Source organism: Moschus berezovskii, chromosome 27, assembly GCF_049115385.1.
Source record: "Moschus berezovskii isolate FMDL1 chromosome 27, NW_MosBer_1.0, whole genome shotgun sequence".
Lineage (NCBI taxonomy): Eukaryota > Metazoa > Chordata > Mammalia > Artiodactyla > Moschidae > Moschus > Moschus berezovskii.
The window spans coordinates 32,635,860-32,648,480 of NC_142486.1; the positions used below are offsets into that span (position 1 = coordinate 32,635,860).

A 12,621-nucleotide genomic window follows, 5' to 3' on the forward strand; every position below is an offset into this window, starting at 1 on the left:
TTCAAGCTGGATTTAGAAAAGGCACAGGAACCAGAGATCAAATTGCCAACATCCATTGGATCACCGAGAAAGCAAGAGAGTTCCAGGAAAACATCTACTTCTGCTTTATTGACTATGCTCAAAGATTTTGACTGCATGGATCACAACAAACTGTGGAAAATTCTTAAAGAGATGAGAATACCAGACCACCTGACCTGCCTCCTGAGGAATCTATATGCAGGTCAAGAAGCAACAGTTAGAAATGGACATGGAACAATGGACTGGTTCCAAATCAGAAAAGGAGTACATCAAGGCTGTATACTGTCACCCCGTTTATTTAACTTATATGCACAGTACATCATGCAAAATGCTGGGCTGGATGAAGCATAAGCTGGAATCAAGACTGCTGGGAGAAATATCAATAACCTCAGATACGTAGATGACATCACCCTTATGGCAGAAAGCAAAAAAGAACTAAAGAGCCTTTTAATGAAAGCGAAAGAGGAGAGTGAAAAAGCTGGCTTAAAACTCAACATTCAGAAAACTAAGATCATGGCATCTGGTCCCATCACTTCATGGCAAATAGATGGGGAAACAGCAGAGACAGTGACAGACTTTATTTTTTTTGGGGCTCCAAAATCACTGCAGATGGTGACTGCAGCCATGAAATCAAAAGATGCTTGCTCCTTGGAAGAAAAAATATGATCAACCTAGACAGCATATTAAAAAACAGAGACATTACTTTGCCAACAAAGGTCCGTCTAGTCAAAGCTATGGTTTTTCCAGTAATGTAAGAGTTGGACTATAAAGCAAGCTGAATGCTGAAGAATTGATGCTTTTGAACTGTGGTGTTGAAGAAGACTCTTGAGAGTCCCTCGGACTGCAAGGAGATTCAATCAGTCCATCCTAAAGGAAATCAGTCTTGAATATTCATTGGAAGGACTGATGCTGAAGCTGAAACTCCAATACTTTGGCCACCTGATGCGAAGAATCGACTCCTTAGAAAAGACCCTGATGCTGGGAAAGACTGAAGGCAGGAGGAGAAGGGGACAACAGAGGATGAGATGGTTGGATGGCATCACCGTCTCAATGGACTTGAATTTGAACAGACTCTGGAAGATAGTGAAGGACAGGGAAGCCTGGCGTGCTGCAATCCATGGGGTCACAAAGAGGCAGACACGACTGAGTGACTGAACACATGGATTTAAAAATCCAATAGAACTGATGACCAGATAATAAAACACAGCAGCTCCTGGCCCCGCTTCCCCTACCCTTGCTCACTCTCCAGAGGAAGCCGTTTTCAAATCTTCTAGAGGTTTCTGTGGATGGCTCCTCCCTCTGTTTTGCAATCTGCAGGGACCTCTATTTTGTGATCGAGCCATTGTGGATAGTGCACAAGGACCTCCCTTGATGACAGAATTCTGTGTTCCCTCCGCCCCTCTCCACCCAGCAGTCATCAGCAACTGCTGTTGACATTATAAACAGTCACTGCAGAGTCGCATGGAGGACCAGGAGTTCACTTTCTTCCTTGAATAACTTTCGGTTCTTTCTGGAGCTGTCTCATCAGGTCTCATGCCCATGACTATTCATATCTATATTCCTTTTTTTTTTTTCAATCACTCAGTCCTGTCTGACTCTCTGTGACCCCACACGGACTGTAACCCACCACGCTTCTCTGTCCATGGGATTTCCCAGGCAAGAATACCATAGTGGGTTGCCTACTCCAGGGAATCTTCCCAACCCAGGGATCGAACCCGAGTCTCTTACATCTCCTGCATTGGCAGGTGAATTCTTTACCACTGAGCCACCTGTGAAGCCTCATCCATATCTATATGGGTCCTCATTCTCCCCACTGCTCTGTGATCCACAGAACCTTACTTCTTTGCCAATGTGGAAGCTAATACTTTTTCTCTCTCTAGCCCTCTGCAGCCCCAAGAGACCTCCTTCCTGAGTCCCTTTATCGTCCTGACCCCATCTAGGTGTACTTCTTACCAGATTCGTGCAAACCTGTCACTCTGGGGCAGTGGTTCTCAACTGATACAATTTTTCCTTAAAGGAGACCTCTGTCTGGAGACAGTTTTGGTCTTCACAATTGGAAAAGGGCGCTACTGGCGTTTAGTGGGTGGAAGCCAGGGGTGCTACTAAACAGCCTATGAAGCATAGGATGCCCCACCACAAAGAAATACCTAGTTTAAGAGATGAACAGTGCAGAGTTTGAGAAATCCTGTTCTGAGATGTCTATTTATCACCATCTTAATTTTTTCTTAAACAGATTTACTGATACAGAATTCACATACCAAAATCTTTACCTAAAATATACAATTTAATGGCTCAGATGGCAAAGAATCTGCCTGCAATGTAGGAGACCCGGGCTTGATCCCTGGGTCGGGAAGACCCCCTAGAGCAGGAAATGGCAACCCACTCCAGTATTCTTGCCTGCAGAATTTCACGGACAGAGCCTGGTGAGCTATAGTCCATGGGGTCTCAAAGAATCAGACATGACTGAGTGACTAACACATTCACAGAGTTTTCCAACCATTATCACAATCAACCTTAGGATATTTTTATCCTCTCACCTCAAAAAAGCCCAGGCAGTCATTTTCCATTTCTGCACCCCACCCCACACACCCCTCCTCCAACCCTAGGAAACCACTAATCTATTGCTTCTATGGATTTACCTATTCTGGGCATTTTATATACATAGAATCACATAACGTGTGGCCCCCTGCATCCTTTCACTGAGCATCATGCTTTCAAAGATCACCCAGGGTGTCATATGTGTCGGCACTACAGTCCTTTTCATTGCTGAATACTATTCCACTGCAAGCTGTGTCTCATCCGCCCTGAGATGGACACTGCGCGGCGTTTATCCAATCACCGGAGGAAGGTCATCTTCATCTTTTCACCAGCTGCCCAGCACCCCCTCTATGGCCGCACTCAATTCATTTACCCTGTTCCTCTCTGGGAGGTATCTGAGTGGTTTCCGACTTTCCACTGCTAAGAATAGTTGAAAGCTGGGTGGAACCTTTCAGAGTATGGAAGTCCATATTCTGCCTACGTGCGGGGGCGGGGTGGGGGGTGGTGTTAAGTTTTGTTCTAGTGTTTGGCTTTTTTCTCAATGAGAACAGAATTCTCCCGAAAGCATTCTGTCCACCTAACAGGCACCCTGGGGAAGTCACTTACTCTTCATCTGTTTGGACACAGTTATCAAGCTCGATCACGTGGCTCCCAATGAACCAGACCAAATTGGAGAAGTAAGGGACGGCGGTTTTGTCTCTGATATAGTGCAGCATGGCCTGGTTATCCACTGAGAAGATTCACAAAAGAAGAGGAAAAAAAAAAGTCAAGCTACCAAAAATAACTTGGGGGGAGATTAAAAAAAAAAATGCAATGAAAAAGCCCTCTACTATAATCTGACTCTTTTCTGTCTTTCCTGGAAATACTTTAAAACGGTGGCCTTATTCAGAAAACTATGAAGGTAGTTATGTTATTTTTATAATTAATAAAATCAATGAATCAGGGTTAAGCATTGACAGTGCATGAGGAAACCTACTTATCAGCAGTGCGTTTAGCTAGACTACAATGAAAACTACACCATTCTCAAGCGAGTTTCTCATATTTGCACGTAAGGTAAGTCAAGAAAGCAGAAAACCAGAAGTTATTAACTTACATGACACTGGAATAAGGAACACGGGAATCGTCATTGAAGGAAAGGCAAAAAACAGACAACAGTTAACAGGGTGAGGAGCTGGGAGGGTGAGACAGCTGCTCAGAGGGGCGGAGAGCTAGGGCAGGAGGCATCTAAACAGAAAGTCACAGGTTAGAAGAGAGCAGAGAGCAGGAGGCGGCAGGGCTGGGGCTCAGACGGGGTCGCGAGTCCAGAGGCCTGTGGGCTGGCCGGGAACCGGTGAGCGAAGCCAGCAGGCCCAGTGGGTGAACGGAGGAGCACGGGCCGTGGCCCCATGGCAGCAATTCTCGGTGCCAGTTCACCCCTGCCTTGCAGGGCCGTGCGCCCGCAACAGCCACATCTACCTTTTCAAGTCAGAGATCCAGACTGTGACTCCAGCTCTCTCAAGTTTTAAACAGTGATGACCATATATTTTTTCAAAAAATATCTAAACCAATGAAAACCTAAGAGCTGAATTTGGTCCCCAGGTTATGACCCACAGATGGTATGCCCCCTCTGAGCTCTTAGAAGGCTCTCCAGTCTAAGGCCATCCCAGAACCAGGCTGGAGTCCCTGAGCAGCACCTAAACCCCCCTCCCAATTAGGGGTCATCTCCAGTAATAACATCTTAATTTGGGAAGGCAAATCATCTGGCCTCTGAGAAAACAGGGTCCCCACTCCAGGGTGGTAACCAGGGCATCGTTAGGCAGAGAGACCAGCACAACTCCAGGCCAGGAAACTCGGTCCAACCAGCCTTTGAGCCCCCGGGGGCAAGAAGCCACAGAAGGGCTTTCTCCTGGGGGCAGTGATTTGGGCATTCAGTACTTTCTCAAAGGAGGAATTTGCTGTGGTGTTTTGTGGCAGGTTGAGAATACAAGATTGCCCCCTGCTGTTTGCAACAAGAAATGTGCTTGTACATTAAAGATAACGTACCTCCTGGCTGTGCTGAAGTGTGTTTTACAGGCCAAGGGGCAATTTCAAAGACTCGTTTGAGTTTCAAAGACAGCCGTGCCTTATCTAATTAACATACGTGCCTCTCTCAGGCCATCACGCCTTCTGTGTGTCGGCACTGTGGGAGACATTCCCATGCAGACATTCCCATGCAGAACATGGACAAGGCAGAGGCACAGAAATTTATGTAAGGGGGTGGCTAAATAGTCCATGATGACAACCTTTCAACCCCAGCCATAACAAATGAACTCCCCGTTACCGCCACAGAACTGTCTGTACGGACTCATGAGAGCAAGCACTAGCTGTCAAGTTAGACACCCAACAAGGTCCAAGCTCACAGGGGAACTTACCTTTGTAGACGTTTAAAGTTATGGTTCTTACAGCGATTCTGACCATGCTTTCAGGGTGGTTGAAAAATTTGATGGCTTCTGTGTACAGGGCGAAGTCATTAGTGTGCTGAAATATAAGAAGTGCCCAAACGAGTCACACACCCACGAGACACGCCCGACCCCGCCCCGGGTTCCTGAACCCTATCAGGGAAAGGCACTGAGTGTCCGACTCTTTGTGATCCCATGGACTATACAGTCCATGGAGTTTTCCAGGTCAGAATATTGGAGTGGGTAGCCTTTTGCGTCTCCAGGGGATCTTCAAAACCCAGGAATCGAACCCAGGTTCTCCTGCATTGCAGGCAGATTCTTTACCAGCTGAGCCACCAGGGAAGCCCAACAATACTGGAGTGGGTAGCCTATTCTTTCTCCAGTGGATCTTCCCAACTTAGCAATCGAACCGGAGTCTCCTGCATTGCAGGCAGATACTTTACCAGCTAAGCTACCAGGGAATTCTATCAGAGACTTCGTAAAAGACACACACATAGACACGCACACACACATACACACATCACCCATGTGAACCTTAAGCCAGTGGTTCACTCCCTGTGGGGAGTGTGCGGAGGGGTGGGATGGTGAGACCATGGAAGAAACAGAAGTGGGTCCAGCCAACGCCAGGCCTAGGTTCAGGATCTGTTCCACCGCTCCTGGCTGTGTGATGAAGTATTTCTAAGCCTCCATTTCTACATTTGTAAAATGAAGATAATAATTCCCACTTCGTGGTTGCTAAGATTAAATGAGATTATTTCAGGTACGGTGTGTACCCTGGTGTCTGATACCTAAGGAGCACTCGGTGATAATTCCAGATGCAGTTATTAGATGCTGCTTCAACTAATAAAAGGCAAATGCAAAGTCTGACTACATTTAGACCCTCTTTTAGGTAATATATACCTCGATTTGGAAACACTAAAAGTGTAAACATTACCGTGGAAGAGAAGGATCTCGGGAATATTCTGCATTAAAAAGAGGTTATCAGAACAGATCAAAACCATTCAGAACCAGAGAAGTGGAGCCTTAATTAAGGAAAAGGCGCACAGGATCCGGGCTAGAGCATGAAATGATGTGCTCTGCTGCCCTCTCCTGGCCAGTGTTTCGCATGGCACCCGATCAGACTGGAGGGCACCCCCAGGCAGGAAAGACGGAACCAGCGACCCTCAGTGAGGTGACAGCTGTCTAATGAGGGCAAGGCGACTGTGAGCACTAGACACAGGTGTGCGCCTAACAGGTGGCAGCTCCTGCACTGGCCCACAGAAACGGAAACCAAGGCCACCTCAAGGATCAGGCTCCTATCGCTCCTCTGGGATCAGCTGGATACTCCTCCAGAAGCATCACTATGGCCCCAGAATCCCTGCATCCTGCCCTTCCCGCCACCACCCAGCAGGTACACAGAAGCCCAGTTGCACCTGAGCTGGGGAGGAACCTGGCCCTCTCTCTGGTCTGAACTTTGCAGATGGGTTTCCTTCTGCCCAGGAGAGCCTCAGGGAGAACCCGAACAGCAGTCCCCTGGTCTCTGGACGCACTCACTGAGCACCTCCTATGTACAGGAGCTGGGCCACACAACGTTAATCTTCTAAACCACCCCACACTTCGTGGCTGGCAGCTAGTGTTCCTTCCCTTTGTAAAAGGCAAGAGCGGCCTTCCTTTGTAAAAGAAATGGACCGTGTGGCTGTTGAGTTTCAGTGAAAGCATTTTCAGGAACAATATATAAGCAAGAGGCCAGTTCTTGCTCACTACAAATCTAGACCAAAAAAATCAAAGTGCGGGAGGCTGTTGCCACATCCTACGAAGAAAGATGCGTGGATTTTGCCCAAACTCAGAGGAAATGTTCGGGACCATGGTCTGACTTCAAGTACAGGCTGTGCAGCGTATGTGACCACCGATCAGAGGACACCTGCCGGACAAACAGCACGTGGCTGTGTGGCAGCTGGCCTCCAAGATGGCCCAACGACCCGCATCTCCTCGAGGCACCCCTGTGCCTCCTTCCACGCAGAGTCAGGGCTGGCCTGGGGGGGCCTAAAGAAGACAACGGAAGATGGTGTATGGCTTCTGAGGCCCTGTCAGGAAAGGCATTACAGCTTGCCTTGATGTCTTGGGATCATTTATTCTATGGGAAGCCAACTGCCACGCCAGGAGGATGCCCGAGCAACTCCCTGGAGGGGACTGTGTAACCGAGGCCTCCCAGCAACAGCCAGCACTGAATGGTCAGCCATGTGGACAAGACACCCTGGAAGCAGATCCCCCAACCCTAATCTAGCCTTCGGATGACTGCAGCCTTGTAAGACACTAAGCCAGAACTGTCCTGCCAGGCCATTCCCCAACACCAGACACACTGTGAGAGAAATGTGACAGAATTCTGACCAGCAAGACGAGAAAGGAAGTCTACCGAGAGGCTTCTGAGAAAGAAGTTTTAGGGAAAGTTAGAAGGGGGCACAAGAAAGGATGTGATGTCACCAGGCTTTCTAGCAGTGGCAAGTGAGTATGTGGTGTCTGGAGCTTCTGCAGCCATCCTGAGACCATGAGGGGTTTGAGCCTAAAGACAGATGCCAGCTCAGCAGAGCAGGACAATGGAAAAGCCTGTGTCACTCACAAAGTGGTCGAGACATAGGATGAGCCAGTCCCAGGAGAGCCAGCATCTGTACTTTTTGGAATGTGAGATTTATTGACTTGATCGCTCAAGCTCCTCTTAATTGTAAGAACAATGACAACTCATTTATTTGAATTGTTAGTAATTCTCCCAAAGAATATCAGGGATTTTAGCTTATAAGGAATGACAAAGGCTACAGTTTTAGGGAGTCAGGTACACACTAGCTGCTTTGAAGACATCATCTCATTTAATTCAACCCCTGGAAAACCCTTCAAGGTGGAAACTATCATCACCATTTCTCAGATGAAGAAACTGAGGCTCAGGGGACTAAGACCCCCTTAAGGTCACACAGTGGGGAAGTGGCGAAGCTGGGTCTGACTGGCGTCGTTACTGGTTTGCCAACAGAGGAACACAATCCCAAGTTAACTTCTGGGCACTTCTCCCGACCAAGAATATCATGCTCTCAGATAGCACAAATTGAATTTTACATTAACAACAGAAAAGATAACTTGTTCAATTAAAAAAAAAAAAACAAAACCCTGCCAAGGTCAAACAGTGTTGCTATGAAATAGTGAATCAGGAAATGGTGAATGCATACGTGCTTTGTAAACAGACACAAGGTCACCGGAACCAAAGGCGCTGCTTGAACTGGCTAGCTTCCAACCAAACATGCCTCTGTGCAGCTACTTACCTCGTTGTAAAAGAAATGGACCGTGTGGTTGTTGAGTTTTAATGAGAGCGTTTTCAGGAACGATATGTAATATGCCATAATCTCCTCATCAGAAAAGTCGAACTTGTGGACAATGATAGAATTTACGTAGTTATTAGAGAGCAAATAATCTAGAGGGGGGAAAAAAAGAAAAGAAAACATGAACAGGTTAATTAATTCACCCTGAAGGAAAGACAAGCGGAGAAAGCCCAGGAACGAGCAGATGGCCATGTGACGGACTTGAACCAGTCAGGCTGGCAGGGAGCAGCTTACCCTTCAACCAGCACAGAACGCAGCCACCATGCACAGCACTACAAAGTTCAAAGGCGGGCCCCAGAAAGCCCAGGACACGGCTGCCTCCACACCAGACAGAAGAGCCCCCAAGCATTTTCCTCCGTTGCCAGCAAAGTTCAGTGAGAGAGCTGGTGGTGGGGCAGACCAGGTGGTGTGTGGGAGGTTTCACAAACCACCCACAGATGAGGGTCAGCTGCACCGTGTCCTATGAAAGATGGCCCCATTTCGCCATCAAAAGTCACACTGTCACCCTTGAGTGCCACAGAGGGCCCCACATGGCTTTTTCCTTCCTATAGAGGCAACACGATTTCATAGAGGCCCCTGGAGGCTGAACCTCCACGACCGGGCCAGCACCAGACGGACGGCTTTGCATCATCATTTGCCATTACAGTCAACCTGCAGAGTAGTCCTGTTTGCCCTGATTTTCAGGTGAGTAAAAAAACTAAGGTTAATTAATCTGCCCAAGGACGGAGAGACAGGAAGTCAGGAATGGAATTCAAACTTCAGCTCACTGTCCTGTGTTAATACCATGCCCTCATGGGGGCCAGCGGCTTCCCTGGTGGCTCAGTTGGTAAAGAATCCACCTGCAATGCAGGAGACCCCAGTTTGATTCCTGGGTCAGGAAGACCCGCTAGAAAAGGGATAGGCTACCCACTCCAGTATTCTTTGCCTTCCCTGGTGGCTCAACTGGTAAAGAATCTGCCTGCAACACGGGAAATCTGGGTTCGATCCCTGGGTTGGGAAGATCCCCTGGAGAAGCAAAAGGCTACCCACTCCAGTATTCTGGCCTGGAGAGTTCCACGGACTGTATAGTTCATGGGGTTGCAAAGAGACAGACACGACTGAGCGACTTTCATTTCACATGGGGGCCAAGCAGGAAAACTGGGTAACGAGGCCCTGGGGGCACTAGATCCACAAGGGAGCAGCCAACCTGCTAAGCTCCCAGGCCCTGCTGGGAGAGAGTTTCCCGTGGTGAGAGCTTCCAGCTATGCAAAGGAAGCTAGAAAATACAGATCTTACCTTTGAAGTTGAAATGTCAGCCACTAGATCCACTAGTTTTGGAAGCTGTGCTTGCCAGCGAAAACAGTCTACAGAAGCCCTGCCACTCATGGGCCTGCAATCTGCAGTCTCAGCCTTGGGCCCTGGCCAGACAAGTTGTCCTCTGACACCTCACCAGACACCCTGCGAAGCTAGTGCTGCCGTGCCTACCGTCTGCCCTTCCATTCTGGCTGCCTCCCCACAGATGGGGAAAGGCCGGACATGACCCACAGCAGCATACGGGCAGACTCAGCGAGGCAGGAGAGCGGGGTGCCACCTCTCTACCTCTGGTTGTGGGACCAGCAACACAGCCTCCCCGGAGCTCATCAAGATTTGCAGAGTCCTGGGCCCCGGCCCTGACCACCTACTCAGATCTCTGGGTGGACCCAGTGCTCCGAGTATTAAGAAGGCCCACTGGGCTTCCCCGTCATGCTCACATCTCAGAGGCACTGGCTTCAAAGGTAAACTTGGACCCACACTGCCTCAGCGGCTTCCCAGCTGGGTGACCTTGGACAGGACACTTACGCTCCTCACTCCCCAGCTTTCCCATCTGAAAACAGGAATTAATAAGACCTTCCTCACGTGATGCTTTCTAAGGCCCACTTGAGTTCACATTCCAAGATGTCTGGCTCTAGGTCAGTGATCACGTTATCGTGACTATCTTGGTCGTGAAGATCTTTTTTGTACAGTTCTTCTGTGTATTCTTGCCACCTCTTCTTAATATCTTCTGCTTCTGTTAGGTCCATACCATTTCGGTCCTTTATCAAGCCCATCTTTGCATGAAATGTTCCCTTGGAATCTCTAATTTTCTTGAAGAGATCTCTTGTTTTTCCTATTCTGTTGTTTTCCTCTATTTCTTTGGATTGATCACTGAGGAAGGCTTTCTTATCTCTCCTTGCTATTCTTTGGAACTCTGCATTCAGATGCTTATATCTTTCCTTTACTCCTTTGCTTTTCACTTCTCTTTTCACAGCTATTTGTAAGACCTCCTCAGACAGCCATTTTGCTTTTTTGCATTTCTTTTCCATGGGGATGGTCTTGGTCCCTGTCTCCTATACAATGTCACGAACCTCCGTCCAGAGTTCTTCAGGCACTCTATCTATCAGAATCTAGTCCCTTAAATCTATTTCTCACTTCCACTGTATAATCATAAGGGATATGATTTAGGTCATGTCTGAAAGGTCTAGTGGTTTTCCCTACTTTCTTCAATTTCAGTCTGAATTTGGCAATAAGGAGTTCATGATCTAAGCCACAGTCAGCTCCTGGTCTTGTTTTTGCTAACTGTATACAGCTTCTCCATCTTTGGCTGCAAAGAATATAATCAATCTGATTTCGGTGTTGACCATCTGGTGATGTCCATGTGTAGAGTCTTCTCTTGTGTTGTTGGAAGAGGATGTTTGCTATGACCAGTGCGTTCTCTTGACAAAACTCTATTAGCCTTTGCCCTGCTTCATTGCATGCTCCAAGGTCAAATTTGCCTGTTACTCCAGGTGTTTCTTGACTTCCTACTTTTGCATTCAAAATGCAAAAATTTGAACAAAGCTAGTGAAGGGGATGGAATTCCAGTTGAGCTATTTCAAATCCTGAAAGATGATGCTGTGAAAGTGCTGCACTCAATATGCCAGCAAATTTGGAAAACTCAGCAGTGGCCACAGGACTGGAAAAGGTCACTCTTCATTCCAATCCCAAAGAAAGGCAATGCCAAAGAATGCTCAAACTATCGCACAATTGCACTCATCTCACACGCGAGTAAAGTCATGCTCAAAATTCTCCAAGCCAGGCTTCAGCAATATGTAAACCGTGAACTCCCAGATGTTCAAGCAGGTTTTAGAAAAGGCAGAGGCACCAGAGATCAAATTGCCAACATTCGCCGGATCATGGAGAAAGCAAGAGAGTTCCAGAAAAACATCTATTTCTGCTTCATTGACTATGCCAAAGCCTTTGACTGTGTGGATCACAATAAACTGTGGAAAATTCTGAAACAGATGGGAATACCAGACCACCTGACCTGCCTCTTGAGAAACCTGTATGCAGGTCAGGAAGCAACAGTCAAAACTGGACATGGAACAACAGACTGGTTCCAAATAGGAAAAGGAGTACGTCAAGGCTGTATATTGTCACCTTGCTTATTTAACTTATATGCAGAGTACATCATGAGGAACGCTGGGCTGGAAGAAGCACAAGCTGGAATCAAGATTGCTGGGAGAAATATCAATAACCTCAGATATGCAGATGGCACTACCCTTATGGCAGAAAGTGAAGAGGAACTCAAAAGCCTCTTGATGAAAGTGAAAGAGGAGAGTGAAAAGGTTGGCTTGAAGCTCAACATTCAGAAAACAAAGATCATGGCATCTGATCCTATCACTTCTTGGGAAATAGATGGAAAAACAGTGGAAACAGTGTCAGACTTTATTTTTTGGGGCTCCAAAATCACTGTAGATGCTGATTGCAGCCATGAAATTAAAAGACGCTTACTCCTTGGAAGGAAAGTTATGACCAACCTTGATAGTATACTAAAAAGCAGAGACATTACTTTGCCAACCAAGGTCCGTCTAGTCAAGACTATGGTTTTTCCCGTGGTCATGTATGGATGTGAGAGTTGGACTGTGAAGAAAGCTGATTGCCGAAGAATTGATGCTTTTGAACTGTGGTGCTGGAAAAGACTCTTGAGAATCCCTTGGACTGCAAGGAGATCCAACCAGTCCATTCTAAAGTAGATCAATCCTGGGTGTTCATTGGAAGGACTGATGCTAAAGCTGAAACTGCAAGACTTTGGCCACCTCATGCGACATGTTGACTCACTGGAAAAGACTCTGATGGTGGGAAAGGTTGGGGGCGGGAGGAGAAGGGGACAACAGAGAATGAGATGGCTGGATGGCATCACCGACTCTGTGGACATGAGTTTGAGTGAACTCCGGGAGTTGGTGATGGACAGGGAGGCCTGGCGTGCTGTGATTCATGGCGTCGAGGAGAGTCAGACACGACTGAGCGACTGAACTGAACTGAACTCAACT

The 12,621-nt window shown here is 47.4% G+C and overlaps 1 protein-coding gene across 9 annotated transcripts in view; it reads right to left on the reverse strand.

Annotated features, from left to right (window-relative positions):
* The window catches only part of CLEC16A (C-type lectin domain containing 16A), a 241,052-nt gene that overhangs the window by 198,407 nt on the left and 30,024 nt on the right, over positions 1-12,621 (reverse strand). For all 9 annotated transcript variants that reach the window (XM_088832968.1, XM_055409497.2, XM_055409495.2 and 6 more), the window contains 3 exons: positions 8,258-8,406; positions 4,947-5,052; positions 3,163-3,286 (listed from right to left, as the gene is read on the reverse strand). In XM_088832968.1, the coding sequence (XP_088689094.1) occupies positions 3,163-3,286; positions 4,947-5,052; positions 8,258-8,406 (379 nt within the window). The remainder of the gene's footprint in view (positions 1-3,162; positions 3,287-4,946; positions 5,053-8,257; positions 8,407-12,621) is intronic.